The sequence below is a fragment of the Electrophorus electricus genome, chromosome 3 (assembly GCF_041902795.1).
Source record: "Electrophorus electricus isolate QZ-2024a chromosome 3, ASM4190279v1, whole genome shotgun sequence".
Lineage (NCBI taxonomy): Eukaryota > Metazoa > Chordata > Actinopteri > Gymnotiformes > Gymnotidae > Electrophorus > Electrophorus electricus.
Genome location: NC_137499.1, coordinates 32,149,703 through 32,171,420, shown reverse-complemented (window position 1 = coordinate 32,171,420; position 21,718 = coordinate 32,149,703). Strand labels below are relative to the sequence as shown.

General features: G+C 38.9%; 2 protein-coding genes across 11 annotated transcripts; both read right to left on the bottom strand.

The window, feature by feature from the left end:
- Nucleotides 1-1,834: 1,834 nt before the first annotated feature.
- On the bottom strand, nucleotides 1,835-10,907 carry e4f1 (E4F transcription factor 1). The gene is made up of 14 exons (XM_027003320.3): nucleotides 10,029-10,907; nucleotides 8,955-9,064; nucleotides 8,751-8,805; nucleotides 8,313-8,485; nucleotides 8,076-8,196; nucleotides 7,821-7,973; nucleotides 7,497-7,618; nucleotides 5,043-5,264; nucleotides 4,727-4,841; nucleotides 4,369-4,586; nucleotides 3,877-4,075; nucleotides 3,594-3,754; nucleotides 3,368-3,433; nucleotides 1,835-2,635 (listed from the first exon to the last, which is right to left on the bottom strand). Exons 1-14 carry the CDS (start codon nucleotides 10,120-10,122, stop codon nucleotides 2,285-2,287), a joined length of 2,160 nt encoding a protein of 719 aa, XP_026859121.2. The 5' UTR covers nucleotides 10,123-10,907; the 3' UTR covers nucleotides 1,835-2,284.
- Nucleotides 10,908-11,643: 736 nt separating this feature from the next.
- zgc:113333 (beta-N-acetylhexosaminidase) lies at nucleotides 11,644-20,609 on the bottom strand. 10 transcript variants are annotated; one of them, XM_081711135.1, is made up of 16 exons: nucleotides 20,115-20,609; nucleotides 18,944-19,988; nucleotides 18,711-18,817; nucleotides 17,238-17,327; nucleotides 16,452-16,695; nucleotides 15,016-15,125; nucleotides 14,830-14,917; nucleotides 14,428-14,592; nucleotides 14,047-14,230; nucleotides 13,641-13,712; nucleotides 13,289-13,493; nucleotides 13,068-13,150; nucleotides 12,877-12,952; nucleotides 12,658-12,756; nucleotides 12,373-12,462; nucleotides 11,644-11,888 (listed from the first exon to the last, which is right to left on the bottom strand). In XM_081711135.1, exons 4-16 carry the CDS (start codon nucleotides 17,315-17,317, stop codon nucleotides 11,696-11,698), a joined length of 1,689 nt encoding a protein of 562 aa, XP_081567261.1. In that variant the 5' UTR covers nucleotides 17,318-17,327; nucleotides 18,711-18,817; nucleotides 18,944-19,988; nucleotides 20,115-20,609; the 3' UTR covers nucleotides 11,644-11,695. The 10 variants fall into 10 exon arrangements, with proteins under 10 accessions (XP_081567261.1, XP_081567262.1, XP_081567265.1 ...); XM_081711136.1 differs by having other exon boundaries at nucleotides 18,711-18,755; XM_081711139.1 differs by lacking the exon at nucleotides 17,238-17,327.
- Nucleotides 20,610-21,718: the final 1,109 nt, after the last annotated feature.

Here is a 21,718-nt window from a genome sequence, read left to right as displayed (position 1 = left end):
TGCTAAGCTCACACATCCACGTTTCGGCAATGGGACTCAGTAGATCAGTCGATTTGCAAAATCAATCCTCCTAGGCCACCTTGTAAGGCAGTCCAGCAAAAATACCTATCCACCCCATCTCAAATAAACTTCCTGGAAATCAAGAGCATTCTAAAGGGAAGAAAGCCAATGTGCTGTCTAGTATTCTTCTTACTGTCCACTCAGTGAGCTAACAGGACAGAACTGCACAGCAGAAAAGGTATCTGCTGCCCCTGGGTCCTCCCTGACAGAAAGAGCCTCAAGAAGCTGTTTATGATGTAGGGGTCAGTGACTTCGGTTATAAATGTGGATCCTTGCACGAATCCTATGCTGGGCTGGATTTTCTATAGAAGTTTCTATAGAAAACAGCATCACAATATAGAGATGCGGATGGACATGTGAGGATCCTGAGGAGTTGGAAACCACCCACTGTATACTTGGCAAGAGCATGTGTAGTAATGACCTGACAGGATGCAAGTTGGGGGAGGTCTGGGTAATGAGGAAAAAGCAGGGCCGGAAAAAAACACTGGCAAGGTGAACACAGCTATGGGGTGGACCATAGGCAGGTGAGCAATTCTACAATCTCCCTATCGATCTCTTTCTCCGTCTTTCTCTCTTGCTCACACTCACGTACAAATTTTGTCGGACATTTCATCAAAGAGAGCAGAAGGTATAAAATGCAATTCATCCATCAATCACATGTAAATGACAAAGGATCCAGTTTATGAAAACGTGGGAGATGTGTATTGAAACTGATCTGACATCAGAGTAGCCAGGCTGTCTTATTTGTGTCATTGCATGTTTGTCCTCCTTGGCAGCAATGGAAGTCCCCTGAGAGAGGAGCAGGGTATGCCTAGAGCGCTACTATATTCATAGAACATTAATTGATAACAGTTCACTGGCGTAAAACTCCTCTCTCAGTGTAATCCATACACCTTTGGTAAAGATAATTAACTACCTCTAACTGGCATACTCTATATATCTTCAATCATATTTTGCCTTTTTAAGTACACGAGTCTTGGCAAGTGGTCATCCATGTGTTTCTATTTCACATGAAAATAAATGCGTGAGAGTCAAAATATCAAGTCAAAGATTCGCATGGGGAATGTCAGAGAATTAACAAATGAAATAAGAATGTCACAATGACTATACAAATTGCTTTGTACCTGAAAATTAGATGAAACTCATAGAAAAATAGACCTTTTTGGCAATTAACATAAAAATCTAATTTGTTTAAAACTGAAAGTCATGCAGGAAAAAACTTAATACAAACTAAATTATGGTAGTGAATCTGTAATGACGTAGAGGAAGTTTTTTCCCCCAAAGGCCCTGGATATGTTGCTAGGATACACAGCATTCTGGCATCCATTAAATACCAGGTTGTCAAAATATGGCTGCCTCAGCTAGGAGGCAAAGATTTGGTTATAGTTGGATCTACCAGCAGGATGACAACACTACTGACCAGAGAATTGAGCATTTGCAATTACCATTCCAGTCTCCTGACAAATTCAAATGAAAACTTGTGACATGAGCTAAAGAGACAAGTGCACAGGTGAGGACCACGGATTCTGATCTTCGGTCCTCATGATGATCTGGAGAGGTAGAAGTGAATTAGAATGAATTTAGGTTCCCCATGTTGTTTTCTCACCTTGTCTGGCATTATATGTGAAGACTTGGTGCTGGGAGGTGTACAAGTTTATGCAAAGTACTAGTGTAGTCGGTAATGGTGACACATGCTTTTGTGAGAAATATTTTATTTTTTTCCTAGATAATTTTTGGGGTAATCTTACCTAACTATGAGCACTGTAATAAAACAAAACACTAGAAAACAATGTATTTAAAAAAAAATAAAAATAAAAAAAATACATGCATGGTAACAATGAAGTCTTGAGGCAGTATTTTTTAATTTATATGCATCCAAACTTAGCTTTCAGGTCTGAACTGCTAATGTGTTCCAAAAGCCATGATGATGACTCCAGCATGAACTAATCTGAGACTGTGAAGTCAAAAAGCAAAGCTTACTAATCATCCATTGTTAGAACAAGACAATAGTAAAAGTAATTTGTTTTCCTTTTCATAAGTGCAAACCATTTGAAATATTCAAGACAATAAGGCATATTGAGGGCACAAACTGCTACCACACAGCTGTATGTCCTAGAGTTAACAGAGTTAAAATTCAAGCCTAGAGGCAACATTAGTCTGCTCCACATGGAACTGCATTTCCCACAGTCCAACGGGGTGCATCACTCCCTGAGTGTCCTTCGCATCAGACAACCACCACCGTCTGAATCTCCATCTCATCCGACGCTGCTATGACGTACTGTGGTTCTTGCTCCATCAGTTCCACATCTTCGGCTGTGACCATGGTGACGGCGGCATGCGGCATTTCACTGATGTCTTCCGTGGCGGAGGTGGTGAGGATGGTACCATCACTGATGGCATTGGCCAGAGTCATAGCCACCTGCTCGGTGAGGCTCTCTGGCGTGGCGATGGTGATGGTGTCTCCACAGTCAGAGACGCCTGGGCTCTCATTGGCACCCACGTCACGCACAATGATCTGGTGGCCACGTGAATGGTTCACAATCTGCTGCACCACCTTCATAATATGGCTGTCCATCTGAAAGGAGATGCTGGGATGAGTTCAGGAATCTCTTTACCATGTCAGTATTTGGTATTCAGCATGAGAATTTCAAAAGAGCTGTAATATGCACGACATCTATTATAGAACATTTGCAAGGTTAAAGGAACTAAAATAGCAGTATAATAAAAGCTGCAATAAGGTGAATGTTCCATAAAAACTAATTACTTGATCTAGAATGTTACATGTTCTGGCTGATGGCCTGGCAGAGGCTGTGTGAGTCAGACATAAAAGTAAGGACCCTCACAAATCAAGTGGATGTGATTAATGCAGTTTATTTTAATATGGTGAACACAAATCACAATCTCAGTTTAATCACTTTCCCTGTCCATAGGTCAAAGTCCAAAAGACTCTCCAACACACTGCTCTCCAACAGTCTGCTGTACTATCCATCTCTAAAATTTCTTAATTTCTCCCCTAATTATCCACACCCAGGTTCCCAACACTGTGGAGATCTAATTTTGAGCAATAAAACATTATCTCCACCTCTCTGGACATCACACTGATAACAAGACATTAATCCAGTGGTTGGCAAGATCTGGAAGCACCCTTCTTTTCTACTGGCTTAGGATGAGCATACAGCTTACTTCTTTTTCTGACATTGCAGAAAACATTGTGTCCAGGAGCAAACCAGTAACCAATAACTGGTAAGATAGTACTACTGTAAAATGACTTGATCTAGCTAAATTCTATCCAAGACAGGACACTGACCTGGTCATGATTGTCCTGAATAATGGACACCTCCTCCTCCCCTTGGGCTGTTTCCTCAGCCGATGCCTGCACATGGACAATGAGCATTTACCTGCAGTGAATCTCAAAATCAACCTGACATGCATCTTGATCCTTATAAAAATTTTAAATTTTTTTTTAAAGTGTCCGTGATCGACTGGTAACTCTTTGGCAAAAAGGGTGAAGTTACACAGGGCAGTAAACTTACTCCTATAATGTACTCCTGAGTATCGGCCACCACAGAAGAGAACTCCACCAGCACAGCATGTGGATCCTCAGAGATGATGGTGGCTGCTACGCTGTCCTGCTGCTCTTCAGAGCTTAGTGCCGCCTGCTCGGACTCCTTCTGCTGGACCGCAAAGCAGCCCCCTAACGCATATGCACAAGTTACACACACAAAATGGGAGCTGATAAGGAATGGGAGCTTTCACTTCTGAACTGAATTTTGGCCTATGTACCTGGCACCTAAGATTTGTGGCCTCGCCCCATACCTTTAGAGCGCAAGTGCCGGTTGAGGGTGCCATGCTCGGCAAAGCCCCGCCCACATTTGGAGCATTTGAAGGGCTTCTCGCCAGTGTGGTGGCGAATGTGGCGCACCAGAGCACCTTTCTCCCGAAAACCCCGAGAGCAGTGAGGGCACACGTAGGGCTTCTCCTCACCATGCGTGCGCAAGTGGACCTGAAGTGCATTCTGAAACAGAGAGGGGACAAGTCTACTATCACAACTCATGTTTCACCTCTTTGATTTTCGTTATTCATTTGCTTCCATGTTTGTCTGCTGATACGGTTGCTCCAGCTAGATCATGCCTAAAACATTGCTACAACATATAAGCTGCTGCCATAAACAACGGTAGCTACCACAACCTGCAGGCTTTAGTGCCGTCAGCTATTGCAAAGACAGAACCAACTAAAATGGACTACTTCTTATAAAGCTTGCTCCTGAGAAAGGGCTGGTAATGCTAACTTCGTTAGACACTTGCGCACCTTGGTCTTGTAGCTCTTGTCGCAAAGGCCGCAGCGGTGTGGCCGCTCGTTGGAGTGTGCTCGCATGTGCTCGCGCACGTGCCCGATGGCCTTGAATAGCTTGCCACACTCACCGCACTTGTAGCGGCGCTCACTCACGTGCACCTCCATGTGCTTCTTTAGCATGTAACCAGTCAGGAACTCTTTCTGACAGGCTGGACATTTAAATGGTTTGTAGCCTGTCCAGAGGAGGGAAAAAAAGAACATGGCTGAAATTGAGCTTTTTAAAGATTCAAGTCTAGCCTAAGCTGTCCGCACAGCTGGCATTAGCAATTGAGTCCATGGTAAATGGGATATTCTAATGTGGGCTGGAACGTACCAACATGGCCTTTGATGTGGACACGCAGGTGGGACAACGTCCTGAATGGTCGATCACACTGAGGACATTTGTGAGATCGGGATGGAAAAGCTTCTATGTCTTTATCTGAGGAGTCCTTTATGCAAAAGAAAATGTTTATTTCAGACATAAAAACTATACAGACAATAATCACAGTTACCACAAATATTCAGGAAGTTGCTTAAGCTTTTCCAAAACTTGCTGTATGGTTGTATGACTCTTGTAAGAGACTAGTTTTTAAGCAATGTAAGTTTCCAACTTTAAAAGGTAGAGTGTCTGTTAGCAGTCTGCCACTCACCACAGTCTCCTCTTCTACTTCCACACACTCCTCAGTCACCTGGATCTCTGCCAGTCTGCTCTCGGCCTCAGGGCTTGGCAGGACCCCTTTAGAGGACCCAGCCTCTGCCTGTTCGGTCGTCTCTGTAGCCTCAGTCTCCAGGGCGATACCCGAGTTGATGATGGCCTGGCAAATTAGGCTGTCTCCCTCTACCACAGTTTCCGCTTGATGCTGTGATACCACCTGCCCAGAAGAGGACACCACTGTGTTTACACAGAACACAATGTAACAGGCATGACTAAGTAAACTAAACCACACATTTTTAGGTTCTAATTTTCCTTACAATGCTACTGAAATCCTGTACAAAAATATGTAGACTAATGTGGCAAAAGTATTTTATGTAAGCTGATCAGCAACAGGAAACAATTACTGACAACACAATGATGCTAAGGACCAGAAGCATCAGAACACTATCTAGAGCAGGGGTCAGGAACATATGTCTCTTTCGTTTACTACATATGGCTCGCAGACAATTTTGAGCTGAAATTTTTTAACACAATAAATAAACAGCTAAAAATAAAAACTTCTGTTAATCTAGCAGTTGCTAGCTAGCTTACTCATACTGTTGGGAGCTCATTAAAGTATATCCAAAAGGATAAAAGATAAGGTCTACTATTTGTCTTTGGAGTTTGTCATTGTGGAGCAAGCTGGGACTGCAGAATATTTAATAAGCAATGATGCAATTCTATCAATGAAATGGTAAGATATAAAATGGCATTTTGATATGCTCAATGCTGCATTTGCATCAAAATGTCCAGCTGGCCACAGCAGGATGAAAGCACTCAAAAAAGAGCTCCAGTGGAAAGTACACACCGCAATTCTGTGCATGTGCCAAGCAACGCAAGGGGAAATTGGCTAGCTTTGCTGGTGCTTTTGCATTGTGAGGAATGAGAAGCCATTCACAGATGATGAGTAGGCCAAAACATTCATAATTGGACTTCTCAAATAAACAGAAGATAATCAAAAGAATAAAAGACATGCTACTTCCAACAAGAACCATCATGATGGTGGAGAAAATACAAATAAAGGACATCGACAAAGATTTGTCTACTGAGGTTATCCATTTATCCCAGCTAAGTATAGCTGCAAGGTATGCGGCAGGTGACACGCTGCATGAGGAAAGTCTTGCTGTTTTTCCAATAAAAGAATCAATACAAGGAGAACCTTTGCTCGTCTATCAAGAATTTAAACAAAGAAAAAAATTTACTGATGAGTAAACTTATTTGTGCATGCACTGATGGAACATGAGAGCTATCCTAATCACTCTGAGCTAAAACATGGCTAGCAACTTAGTGAGTTGGTGGCACTGGTCATTCAGGTGGTCAATTTTATGTTTGAGCGTGTGTTAAACTATCGTCAGTTTAAAGCACTCTTAAACGAAGTAATTATCCTGGCCTGCATTTGCACAGCAAAGTGCATAAAGGTGTTGAGCATCCCGAGCCAGGTAACACTGCGTGGCTCCTGCAGGTTCACTCTCTCGTGGCCATCACTAGGCATCAAATATAGCTCAAAGCAAAAATACAAGGCATTGGAAATACAATCTTGTCCCTTCAGAACAGTGTTTACATTTGAAAGCAAGCTGGAACTCTTAATTAGGGACATTGAAACCAGTTGTCATCTTCACTTTGAGAATTTCATACTTCTGTTTTCTAACTCATCACCTATCCACATGACTGTGCTGTAGACTGAGCTGACCTGATGTGCATCCCAAAGTCTCCATTGGAGCTTTTTAAGCAGAAGTTGCTGACCTCAAAGTGTCTGAAGTGGGTGAGTAAGTTCAAGTCATTGAATGGGAAGTAACAAAGACTTGCAGTGCACAGAGCTAGAGAGTAAACACTTGTTAGTAATGTGGACAGAAATTAAGAAATTTTAACCCAAAGATGAGCTGATTCTTAAAACCTGAAATGAGCTTCCTATCACATACCACAATGCAGCATGTCAGTATCGCTATACTGACAATGTCTGGCTCCACATATGCATACAAGCAGAAGAAGCAGAACAAGTAGAAAAAGATAAAGACCAACCCATGTTCACGTTTAACTACTGGAAGCCTCAATGCCTGCATGAAGCTTAACCTTACCACATTTGAACCACATGGCCATCAGCAAAACCATGCAGAACTCACATAATTGGTAAGAATTGTTCAGTTTATTATTGCTTAGCCTGTAATTCAACAAAAATAATACTTATTAATAATAATAATAATAATAATTCTATTATACCCAAATATAGCATAAGAAAAATAAAATCTAAAAATATTTGTCATTTATGGCTCTTCAAGCTAAAAATGTTCCTGACCCCTGATCCAGAGAATGCATGCGTGTTCGATGGGATTATGGAACAAAATAGAAAATAAATAAAATCACTAATATGAACAAATCTAATGAAGAAAATGCAACTCGTTTGACTGCAGACCTGATGAACCTGTCCGAGGTCTTCCATCACCTGTATGTGAATGCTGTCTTGTGCAGCCTCCACCACGCTGACCACAGGCAACTGCTGCCCTTTCAGAGGGAGCACAGGTGGCTGCTGCACTTCTGCACCACACCACACCACAACACAACACATCCACCCGTGAGCTGGCACCAGGCAACACAGGCTACATGGTCACAATGGCACTCACTGCAGCCCCCCCCCAAAAAAAAAAAAAAAAAAAAAAAAAAAAATCACAAAAGAAGAGAACCACCAGGGAGAAAAATCAGAATACTCTGCATTAAACCATAATTCTGCTCTACTCACCGGTGCGAATGCCATCTTTGCTGACGAGGATCTCTTTGCACTGGCTGTAACGGATCTTCTCTGTGCAGGGCGTGAGGGACTTGAGGTGCCTGGTCAACGCCCCAGATTCTCTGAATGATAGGCCACACTGATTGCATCGGTAGGGCCGCTCATCTGAGAAAAAACATACCATCAGTCCCAAGAACTAAGTCACAGACTGTCATGCCTAAACAAGTTCAACACAACAATAAAAGCAACTCGGGCTCCTCTCTGTACCTGTGTGCCGCCGTTTGTGGCGAATCAGGGAGCCTTTGGTTCTGAATGCAGTCCCACACATATCACACTTAAAGTCCTTCCTGTCTGTATGGGTGAACAAGTGGGTCCTCAGGATATTCGTCTAAACAGAAAAAGGAAAAACACATGCCTTTGAAAAACTGTTGAATTCATGAATATCCATGGAAAGACTCATCTAAAATTGCAGTCCCAATCAATCTCCGATATCGTGCATCCTACCGTTTTAAATGTCTTCTCACATATGTGACAAATGTAGCGCCCCTCTGCGGTGAGCTTCAAAACCAGATTAGTAGGATCCAAACTCTGAGCCTCTCCATCTTCAGACTCTCCATGGTCTTTTGCTGCAGAACCTCTCTTCCTGTCTGTGGTGGTAGACCTACCATTTCCCTCATCTAAGGAAATGGGCAGAGAGAGGCACATGAGGACTTACATAATCACTGCAATGTAGTACCTTCATTAGTTGAATGATCAAAATCTAATGATTCTGCTGTAACGTTAACAACAGGGCCTGACTGAAGAATATATATAATATCTATTATATATATATATATATATATATATATATATATATATATATATATATATATATATAGTCTACATTATGAAGCTCTTTTAAATATTTCAATTTAAATCATTGTCCAAAAACAAGTGCCCTACCTGATTTGGATTTCTCTGCATCATCTGAGGACTGTCCATCACCACTGAGCTTTACCTAGAGAACAGTGCGGGCACTTGATTGACAAAACTCAAAAATTATATATGCAAGTGATGCTGGTTTTACGTGGAATATATTAGAACAATATACTGGCTTTGGCCAGAAATCTTGTTGCTGGGGAATGAGAATAAGGGGGTAAATCATACCTGTAGGTCTGGTGAGGGTCGTCTACAGCTTCGACTGAGCTTGTGCTGAATGAAGATTTCCAAAGCAGAAAACTCTTCTCCACATCTCCCACATTTGTGAATATCTTCATCTGTGTAGGGAGAAGATTCCGTATTGGAACAAGTACTAAAACCCTGATAGAGCTTCATGACTTAATTAAATAATTAATCAGACATAGAACCAGACCTTATTGGTCAAAACTGTATGTTGCCACATGTAGCGTTAACAAATTTGTCTTTGGTTATAATGACTATACACAGCAGAATTTGCAGTCACATTAACATCCATTCTTAGAATCCTCCACGCAGTCACACGGGCTCTATAATAGCTATATAGCCTAATACTATAATACTATGATATCCGATTTTGAAGAAATCAAAAGGTAGTAGTTACAGCCAAACAGGTAAAATATGAGTACACGCAATCAAAGCTGTCACTGTTCAGACGCATAGCTATCTTTAATGGCTAACCAGCGCCACTCGTAGCCAATATGCATTTTACTAGCTAAATAGTTACATAACTAGCTAGCTACATACTTTGTAGCAGTTTTGTTACTTAAACTAATGATACAAAAACGCAAATTTATACTGAATATCTAACAACGGTTAGCTAGTAGATAGCTATCTAACCTATAAACTTAGGTTAGGTGGAGTAACGAGAGCAATGCTTATTGGCGTTTGCTCCACTTCGTGTGTATCATTACCAGCAAACGTCGGCGTCTTAATATGACCTTTTATGTGGTAATATGACAGTTCTCATATAGGTGGTGTTGGACAATTACATTTGCTTGCTAGCTAAGTTTGAATAAAACAGACTGGCTTAAAACAAAAAGCAGCTAGCTGGATAGCTAACTAGCTAAAACATCTGATCAGAACAGACATGACGCCAAATGGGCTTGCTAGTTGGCTAACGTTAGCTAGCTAGTTAGCAAGAAAGCAGCAATTGCACGATTCCAATACTTGCTAACGTTCGTGGTTAGCTTTGTGACAAGTGGACAACCCAGGCCGAAGAAAAAAAAGAATTTGTGGTGATCTGGAAACATTTAACCGCATTACCTTCGTCTCCGAGAGTGGTTTGGATAGTGATGATACTGCTGTGCTCTGTTTGGCCGGTAAGTGTTTCTGCCGTATTATTATTTTCTTCTGTCATGTCGTTCGAGCTCTCCGTCTCTGTCGCAACGCTACAACATGGAAAACATGGCGGATTTACGACCTCGTCGTCATAACAACAAAAGGGCACGAGCGTAATCCTTTTTTGGATAACAGTTTTGTCACCAAATAGTTCATAACAACTAATTGTAATATAAAATGCATCCAAGAAGGTCACTCTAAAAACAGTTGGCTAAAACATGTACATTGGCTAGGACTACTATGAATAATATAAGTAGCTCACTAAAATCACCAAATCTGTCCCATAATTGAAGTCGTGGGAATAACTGCAGGTATATATTTAAGTTCATATACACTTGTAAATCTCTCTGCTATTTTGGGCTAATAATCAAATGATAATCGTGTGGGGAATATCAGTATAACAAAAACTATAATCTCAGTGTTGACAAATGCTAGGAAAACAACAACAACAGCAATAACAACAAAACTTTTCAAATGCCAAAGCTGTTGACTTGTTGATATTTCCAGCAGATCAGACCATTGTACAAACTGACCAATTTAAAAGCTAGTGGTACAGTTAGAGCCCATAGCCCATGTGTGGGCATGCTCAGTTTCTATTGGGCATTTTCTAGCCTTTTACTGAGAGCCTGAAACTGACCTCAGTATTCCTTCTGTTGGGAGATTTCTGAGTAGTTAATTCTAGTGTAACACTACTATGCCTCACATTGCTAGCTCCCAAATGCAGTTGACTAGACATTTGCCATATCTATTATGCTTGTTCACAGACAACACCAAACTATGCCACCATGTCCAAGAGTGAGCATTCAAGGCTATAGATGTGGTACAGATATGTTTGTAAACTACTAGAAAGTGTGGCGGTTTGCAATACCACCATAAATTACAAATAGTGTAAGCACAATTAGAAATTAATTCAGCACACTTAGGTTTGTAGTATCATTTGCATTTAAAAGCTAGATTTGCCACCTTCATGAATCAGTTACATTTGGGAAACAAGGAATTCCCACAATATTGTATATTTTAAAAACATTTGTTACAAGTTACATGCATTTTAGATAAATAATGTTATCTTAAAATAACTTGCTTGCATATAAAGTGTTAGCAGAACCACAAATGACTACTCAGACTAAAAATCATAATCCTTTCTAGTTTAGAAGGCAGGAAGTAATGCAAAACACAACATATAATACAGCCTGGGCTAAATAATGAGTAAATCATCATACCAGAAGCTCCAAACTGGGAATGACTAGACATTCACTATAAATCAAATCTAATCTAATTTACACCACAAACATCAGTATCTTTATTCTTTCAGATGTTGTTATCTTTGTTGTTTGTTGTTATCCATTACATTTCTCTGGTTTACTGGAAAATAAAAGTACCAGATCCTAGTAAAATTTTATTCAACAGTATAAACATGGCTAGAATGTTGTATAAAAATATTAACAGAATGTTATGTTGTTATACAATGTAACATACAATATAGACATGCAGTGCCCTACATGAAGTTTTTGGTAAAGAAAAAATACTCTTATTAACCTCCTTGAATTTTTAGCTACCTTTTTATTAAGACCTTTCACATAAGTCATTTAATCTTAAAAAGGATTATAACTCTTTGACCGTCCTTTGAGTTTAGCAATGTGCTCAGCATCTTGCACCAAGGCACGAAGCATGTTCATGTGCTGGTTGATATTCTCCTCCATCCACTCCTCCACAGTGTCTGGGTAGAAGATGGCCTCCATCTCTGTTTCAAACATCTTCAGAAAGGACTCCCACTCATCTAGCAATCTAGTAAGAGGAGGCAGAATGAACTAAATTATACATCTAGGGCCTACTAAAGGTTGCTAACAAGGTGACAGAATGGTATATAAAATTTTGCCTATGATTTTTTTTCCTGCCACAGAGAAAAGCATTTTCCAATTATTTAAGATACGTTGTTTTATTTTTCGTGCTGAATGCCTATACAATAGTCGACATTTAGGCAGGTAGGGTTAAAAAAAAAACTGCAAAAACTTGAACAACTTAAAATATGATACATATTGTATTGGAATAATACAATATGAGGATCATTTGAACATGCTGTTAGTGTAGGTCATGGCTTAAAATCTATGTAAACCCAAGCAGCACACTAATCATGATTACATTTTTGATTAACGTATATTACTGAAAATAGTCCCCATCAAATTGGCTTCAATGCTTCAAAAGTATTTGCCAGTAATATTCATATAAAATGTGAAAGGTATGAAAGGCTGCCCATTTAAAACAAACTTACTTTTTTAGATTGTCCTTAAAAAGTCCAATATCTCGAGGGTTTGCAAAGCTGTACTTTCGGTTATAGGGGCTGAGAGAACCTCTTAGGTGTCTGTGTAAGGCATAAAGCATACATGCAAACAATGGGAAGCATTGGAATGTTTTGGATCTCAACAATGACGACAAAATGCATTTAGTACCTACAAGAAAAAAATAATTGTGTATTCATTATGTATGTAAACATATTTATTGATTTTCTGAGTGTTCATCAAGATATAAATAAGCAGTGTTTTACAAAAACACTCACGTGTTTTTCATAATTTTTTTAATAGAGCTCTGAAGGTCATAGTAGATCTTATGCACCATATAGTAAACCTTCGAACCCGCAAACTGCCCACTGCCTTCGCTAGATGCCATGCACAGAATGGATATACATCAAAGACAGAATCAGCAAAGTGTTCTCTTCATGACAACAACTTTCACTACATATACATAGAAACAATGAAAAAAGGACACTCTCACACACCAGCTGTTAGTGTCCAGCTGAACTTTGCACCCCAAAATATGATGTACCTCCATTTCAGCCTCATAATTAAAAGAACCTGTCTCAAAAATAAACAATTAAAAATGAGCTTCTGTTCCTTCACTCTGTCTCTCTCTGTTTTTCAGTCACTCAATCTCAAAAGGCAGTGCTCTTTCGATGTTTTTGGTATTCACCATATTTCAGAGTTTGCAGGCAGACAGCTAGAGATGGGATGGCCACAGGGAGCAGTTCACACAGCACTGTGTGATGTCTGTATCTAAAAAGCACACATCTACATTAAGATTTTCTATTTTTAATTTTCTATTTTTATCCTGGTCTAAATATAGAAATAGAGTGATATAGCATGTATATGCTATCAGCCATATAGGTAATAGAAAGACATTTTTATACAAACCTTTGCCACCCTGTTAAGGCAATGCCTTGCAAAGTTATAGAAGGATACTGGATAATAGACTTGATGACTTTAAGCAAAGATAGATGATTTTGTAAGTGATGATTTATTGGAGTCCACATTTGGTCAACCTCTGATGCTCCTTTAAATGCACTTGCAAACCACATGCCTGAAAATCCAGCCTCCTGGTATTTAGACAGGAGTTTTCCTACAAATAAAGAATGTTTCTGTCATTTGCAAGGTACCTTTTTGTGAAATAAAGTAAATTTCATGATAAATGACATCTAGAGAGTATATGTTTCTGAGTTCAACCTCTTAGAAAAAACTAGACTCCATCCTGTTGTTAAGGTCTCACCTATGTTACCCATGTCCATGTTTGGTAGGTAGTTCCATAACACAGGGAAAGCAAGATTCGGTAGTTGTGAATCTACAGTGCACAAAACTATGACAGTTAATACACTAATAAAATCAAAACTATTGGAAACTAATAGCAAAGAATACAAAATTATAAAATAATAGTATAATCATCAGAATATTAAACATAGTTTTCCTTGATAGCTATTTCCCCCTTTGTCTAATTTCATTACAACCTGTAATAAAATAATCATTAAAATCTATTGGGGTACTTTACGCAGAGTACATATTTGAGTGGCTAAAACATTATGTCAGTGTTTTCTGTACTGAATCTGTCAGTGGGAATTTCAGTTTGTAAGTTGTACTGCTAGCAGTATTATTATGTCTGCAGTTTTCTTCTGACATACCTTTGATAGCAACAGCACTCATCTTTCTGAGCATGTCTTCCCAAAAGAGTATTTTTATACCAGATCTCAGCTCAGCCAGGAAAAGACAAACTGCTGTGACATGCCTGAGGAACAGTACTCCAACATCTCCACCATTCTCTTTCAACCAAAGCTTTGAGTCTTCACTCTCTCCAAGATCCCAAACCTGATTTTTTGGTGTATACAATCCCTTATAGCTCATTGATTCTTGGACAAGAATCAAATGGCTCAGTGTGAAATGGTCCAAAGTGAATGTTTTAGTGTGTAACATAACAGTTCAAGCATGCTTTCTAAAATATGACTAAACAATTTCATATTACTTATGAGCTTAAGAAAAAAAAAAAAAACCTATACTTCACTGACCTCATCAGCTCCAACATGGATCCACTGTGCTTCTGGGTGCCTCTGTAGGACCTGAATTAGCATTTCTTCAACCAGTTTCAGGGCACCTGGGGCCAGAGGATTCAGGCTATTGGGAAACATGGCCACCTCCCTCAAGTGGAAATACTTTTCATGTTTCAGAACAAACTGCACAGGAGGAGAAAGACCAAAGGAGTCAAATCAGCGCTTAAGGAAGCTGCAGCTAGTGCTGCACCAGTCCATCAGTGCTTCCGTGACAGCCCTGAGCAGCGCGAACTGAAAAAATGTAAAACTATCATTATTATAAAGATGTTCTTATGGTTTGATAAGTGCTATCATTAATATTTATAATAGTAAAATAATAATTTTAAAATAATCAAATAATCAAATAATTTGTTTGTTTACCTCTAAATGTCCAAACACCTGCACCAGGGGGATCAGCTCAAGCTTGTTTAGTTTGGCCAGGGTCTTAATTTCCTCAATTTCTTCTATACTGTCCAAGTTAATGAGATATATCAATAACTCATTCCTAATCCACATAATGAGCTATTAAAGTTTTGAACGTGAAGTATAGAAAATTCGCAAGTTCACCTGTATGCAAATGGTGACCTAATGATCTGAAGTTCCCCTTCATAGGGAAACATATCCTCATACTCCACCAAAATACCATCAGCACCCAGAGAGGAGAGTAATGGGAAGATCTGTGATAAAAGATACAATCAGCATACTTACTCTATTTTAGTTCACATAACCACAACAAAGCCGGGCTGCGTTTCACAAACATTCGGAACACTAAGAACATTGTTAACTTGACCTAGAATGTTCGTTAGAGAGTGTTTCCCAAAACCCTTCCTAAATAAATCATTATGAAAATAAAGACAAAACGATCTATCCATTTTCTATCCATTCACAAACTGCTCCTTTATTTGGACTTTGCCTGCAATTCTTCTCCAAACTTCCAGAGGCCGCTAAAACACGAAAACTAAAGGATAATAATAATAATAATAATAATAATAATAATAATAATAATAATAATAATAGAACTATAGACATTTATGCTGTATACAGCATCATTACTTTTTTTTTTTACATTTCTCTGCATTCTAAGCTTTAGAAAACAGCACTTTTCTTTCAACAAATGATAATCTCTTCTTTAGAAAGGTGTTTTTCTTTTTTTCCTTTTCTTCTTGTGTGCCATGTAACTTAATTACAACTTAGTTATAGTCTTATAGATTGCGTTTTCTCCAAAGCTTCACTGGGGGTGCAGAAATTCTAACTGGGGGTGCGTTGTCACTTCTTGCATTGCCACTCTCTGGAGTGAATCCATCTACGTGTGGCCTGTGCATCTGTAGCTGACACTACAGTCCCGTAGACATGGAACTTTTATTGCTTATTTTTCTAAATGTTTACGTCACCTATTGATTGATTGACTAAAGCCAGGCTTACACTGTGCGATTTCAGTGAGACAGTTACGCCAGACTGTACGACATGACGCCAGTAAAATCTTGGCAGAATTCTATGTCCGCCTGTGATATCAATAAGCCAGGCCCAGTATTTGTAGTTGTCCAATGACGTTTCACGTCACCCAATAGCATCCTCTCAAAGGTGGCTTATCAACCAGCCTAGTAGGAGGTATTTTGTTATCAAAAGTCGTCCGTCTTTGGTTGCAGATATAATTGGCATACATAATTGGCTGCTGCAAAATATGTCACATTATGTGTTCTACCAAAGATATTCTTAACTTATACATTTTAATTCATGACCAAAGATATTCATATACGATGCGTGATTTGGCTTTCGAAAGTAGGGCCGATCATAGCAGTGTTAATCTGCCGCAAATTATGTTCTGTGAGAGCACGTGTGTAACAAATATTCATTTCTTCGAGGGGACATGTCCCCTTCAAAGTTTGGAATGGGGTAAAATGTCCCCCTCCCCCCAATAATTCCTGCTGAAGGCATCTTTGTGATTTCTGTTTTTCAACAGTGTGATGTGTTTCTCCTAGCTGTTAGATTTGGTGATTCCTCACCTGTTTAAAATATTCCACTTTGGGTGCAGCACCTTTTAGATCTAAGTGCACCACATGGAGAGGTCTTGTGGGTGTTTTCTGTAAATGATTCATGAATTTTTGATCCATAGGCTCCTCCTTTGCTTCCAAAGAAACATCATGTATAGACAAATTCCTGGATTCATTGATGTGACCCCATGACCACACACCACTGGGGACCATGACCTCAATCTCCTGGCGCCCCTTTGTTACTGTTCCCACAGAACTGTAAACAAGAGTTTCAGAATGACAAATATGTTTAGAAATGAGTGCAAAGGTACATGTTTGGATGGTGACCTTAGACTGTGATCTTTTTTTTTTTTTTTTTTTTTTTTGTATTTCTGTATTCTGTATTTCTATATACAACCTTCTAAGATGTTGGAATATGTGGAAACTGAAATGAATTGTGGAAAATCCATATGCATTTATTTATATAATGTGTATGCCACATTTTATTTAAAGGTGGTCTTCTCAAATGGTCTTCTCAATTGAATACAATAACCAGTTGAAAAGCACTACCATTATTACCTTTCCATTTATTTGCTTAAAAATTACATTAGTATTTTCCAAAAAAGTTCTACCCCCCTGATATCTAAATCTCCAAATGTTTTATCACACAGTGATACACAGTGTTATGTATCATCCAGTGGGTTTCAAAAAATCTCCTGGCTTGATCATATTAGCAAACAAATTCAAACATTCAAACTAAATCTGCTTTGAGAGTTGCAGTTATGTTTGACTTATGTAAGCACAGTTACACAGACTCACATGTAAAGAAAAATAATCTTCACTGTGGTGATGGCCACCAAACAGAGGACCACCAGATTTATTACCTTCCAACCCATCATGGCTTTGTCACTGCACAGACAAAAGGAATAACCCAAAGACATGTAATCTTTTCCATGGAATATAACCAACTGTGGAGCACTGCAGTGTATTTCAGTACAATTCTGTCTGTTTTCCAAGATATTATGTAGTATTACTACAGAGCTGTGCTGGTTATATCCCTTCTTAATAATTAAGGCATGGCCATGACTTATTAGGGTGTGGGAACAAGATCCTAATCAAGATCTTGAAACAAGATAAACAAGGTATTTCAACTAGATAATTATTCCACAGTTGAGGTTTAATTGGATTTTTCATTTTGATGTGTTAAAATGTGTTGATTTTATAGAGCTCTGATTATGTACTACAGATTGATTTTACTAGGAAAAATATTAATTTTATTTCCAAACAAAAGATTCCTGTGCAATTACAGAGTCTTTATTCCCCATAAACAACAATAATTACAACGGTGAGCTAACTCAATGCTAAAAAGGAAACTGAAACAAGTTTTTTTATTAGTGATAATATAATTGGACTACCCTAGACTACAAATATACCCAAATATTAATTTCCACTTGAAGTGATGAAGTAAGGCTGGGTCACTAGTGTGAGTTTCTGTATGGCAGTGCTCTTGGATAATTAGCCTCCACTGCTCATCCATTTGATATATAATGAAATCTATCACTTCTGCCAAATCTGCGTGCTGTCTGCGTCTGAGGCCATGAGCTTTCAGAATTAAGTGTCTCTTGCTTAAAATTATGCAACGTCTCATCTAAGCCGTTCCATCACCTTAATTATCTCATTCCCACGCCTTACTAACTCATTTCTACTCATTAAGATATCGTTCTCATATAAGCCGTGGTCACGCACAATTTTCTTAAGAAGGGATATCACCAGCAGGGCTCCTATATTTCAGCTACTGCACAATATCATGTATAATTGCTATGTTATAACCTACTGAATACACATACATTCTGCTAGTTTTTAACCAAGAATGGATGTTAATAGACCATTCTTCTAAGCAGAATCTCTTTTTAAGGGAAGAAGACCATTTGGAGGAAGTGAAACAAATCATGGCTGTCAAGCAAATGTTTTTACAATCTCTCCTGATTAACTTGAACCCAAAATTAGTAGCATGTAAAATGTTAAATGCTGATATTGGAAACCAATCAGATATTTAAAAAGTTGTAAAGTAGGAGAGTAGTGAGCGTTTTTACAGACCGCAATTAAATATATATTTTTAAATAAAATTAACTTGATTTATAACTAATAATCTGTTTGTTACTAGTCTACCGAAGACTTCTAAACTTTCCATAAATACGAATAAACCTCATTTGAGAGTTTGGAATTAAAGTCCATTTTACATCAGATGTGGTAACACCGCTTCTGGTGTAAAATGGAATTTAGAATACTTACTTTGAGCGATGCTCTTCGATTTACATGTTTTAACCATGTGTAGCCCTGTAACAGATCCACACCTGCTTGCAATTGTCGTAAGGTTTGCTCATGCTGTGTTTGATATGCTGGTAATTTATGAATTTACATACAGGAAGTTAACACAAACATAAAGTTTGAATACAGAGAGCTTGTTCATGCTTTACTTCTTGCTTCTTACCTTAAACGCAATAATGAGAAAATACAATCCTTACCTACTTGGATGTGTTCCAGTTTATTTTTCAATCATTGTTTTACTCTTCCAAAAGACTCATGTGCAAAAGAAATATCTCATATGTATCCTTAGAACCTGCCATCTTTTACATTGTGCATGCCCACTACATGACCTGTGACAGTTTCACGTGCATGTAGTGGTAAAAGGTGCAACAAGAACCCACTCATCAAGTTGTCTGATATGAGTGGTAAAACCGGTAGTTTGCACTTTAAACCAGTAGGCTACATATTCAGCATTCCATAAATGGTGTGCAAACATGAATGTCTTCAGAATTGAACAGAAACTGATTATCAATCCCTCACTCTCGCCACCTCTGTCTGTGCCGCACTCAGAAGTGGATGCACATAAAGTTGCTGTGCTTGATGGCACAACAGTGAGCTCAAATGATAGCCAACCTATTGCACCCACTCCCATTATTATGAAGTGTTTTGACCATGTCATCTCAAAGCCCACTTATCTCTGACACTGATTTCGGAGGCTGCTTACTGCCTGAATAAGTTGAAATAACCCAACATCTCTTTGACACTACATTCTGCTCTTACCCGCCTGTTGTATAATAATATCTATGTTATAATGCTGTTCATTGATTTTAGTTTGGCATTCACCACATTCACTCCAAGTTGTGAAATGTTAAATGTTAAATGCTGATATTCCAAACCAATCGGATATTTAAAAAATTGTAAACTAGGAGGGTAGTGAGCGTTTTTACAGACCGCAATTAAATATATTTTTTTAAATAAAATTAACTTGATTTAAAACTAATAATCTGTTTGTTACTAGTCTACCGAAGCATAACCATCGCTTCTAAACTTTCCATAAATATGAATAAAGCTCATTTGAGAGTTTGGGATTAAAGTCCATTTTAAATCAGACGTGGTAACACCGCTTCTGGTGTAAAATGGAATTTAGACTACTTACTTTGAGCGATGCTCTTCGATTTACATGTTTTAACCATGTGTAGCCCTGTAACAGATCCACACCTGCTTGCAATTGTCGTAAGGTTTGCTCATGCTGTGTTTGATATGCTGGTAATTCATGAATTTACATACGGGAAGTTAACACAAACATAAAGTTTGAATACAGAGAGCTTGTTCATGCTTTACTTCTTGCTTCTTACCTTAAACGCAATAATGAGAAAATACAATCCTTACCTATTTGGATGTGTTCCAGTTTATTTTTCAATCATTGTTTTACTCTTCCAAAAGACTCATGTGCAAAAGAAATATCTCATATGTATCCTTAGAACCTGCCATCTTTTACATTGTGCATGCCCACTACATGACCTGTGACAGTTTCACGTGCATGTAGTGGTAAAAGGTGCAACAAGAACCCACTCATCAAGTTGTCTGATATGAGTGGTAAAACCGGTAGTTTGCACTTTAAACCAGTAGGCTACATATTCAGCATTCCGTAAATGGTGTGCAAACATGAATGTCTTCAGAATTGAACAGAAACTGATTATCAATCCCTCACTCTCGCCACCTCTGTCTGTGCCGCACTCAGAAGTGGATGCACATAAAGTTGCTGTGCTTGATGGCACAACAGTGAGCTCAAATGACAGCCACCCTATTGCACCCACTCCCATTATTATGAAGTGTTTTGACCATGTCATCTCAAAGCCCACTTATCTCTGACACTGATTTCGGAGTCTGCTTACTGCCTGAATAAGTTGAAATGACACAACATCTCTTTGACACTACATTCTGCTCTTACCCGCCTGCTGTTCATTGATTTTAGTTTGGCATTCACCACATTCACTCCAAGCTGATCGCTAATCTCAGTGACCTTGGAATCAGCCCCTACCCCACCCCACTTTGTGCAATTGGAGTTTGGACTTTCTAACCAACAGACCACAGTCCATTAGGTTAAACAATGTAATATCTTCCACTCTGCCTCTTAACAATGGGGTGCCAGTATCAATGGAAACAAAGTGGCTCAGGCTTTAATTTCCTGAGTGTCCACATCTCTGGTGATTTCTACTCGTCCCACACCACTACTGTCCTGGTCACAAAGACATAACAGCAACTCTATTTTCAAAGAAGACTGAAAAAGTCCAGCTACCTGCTCAGATTCTGACCAATTGTCTCACTGAAAATATCCTAATAAACTGCATGACCATGTGGTATGGCAGACCTTCAGTGTCCAGTCAGAAGGTACTTCAGTGTGTAGTTGTTGCCAGCTGAAACATGTTGCCGTCTGAAACATAATCACCCATGCAATAATTATCCAATGGGAGGCTCTTACCTATTTGCTTAGTTAAATCCTGGTGGTGACCTTTTTTTGGCCAGGCAGTGTATATCAAATGTGAAGATAGGATAATGACATTCTTGACTGCAACCAAACTTAATTTTGTGTGAAAATGGGACACTCATCATTTGACAATGATTAGTCAGGAGGCATTTTTTATCTTCAGATTCTAAATTTTTATTTGTGCAAATGGATCTGCTCCTATAATAGCCTCTTATCTTAGTTGTTTCAAAACCATGGGCTCCTTCTTCACACAAAGAAAGGCACATCTACTTGATCTTCCAGCTGTGGAAAGATTGGGGGTTTTTTGCAAAACAAGGTTGTTCATTTTGCCAAACAGACTATTAACTTACTCAAGGGTAGCCTAGATGTTGCTGTGTTTCAGGTATTGTCATACTGTGTCAACTTGTTGAGCTGCATGAGGTTGTAAAATTGAGTGTGTCAGTTTGAGACAAGGTGTGCAGACAAGCACATTCCCTTGTGTAAATATGAGCTGTAGGTTACAAAC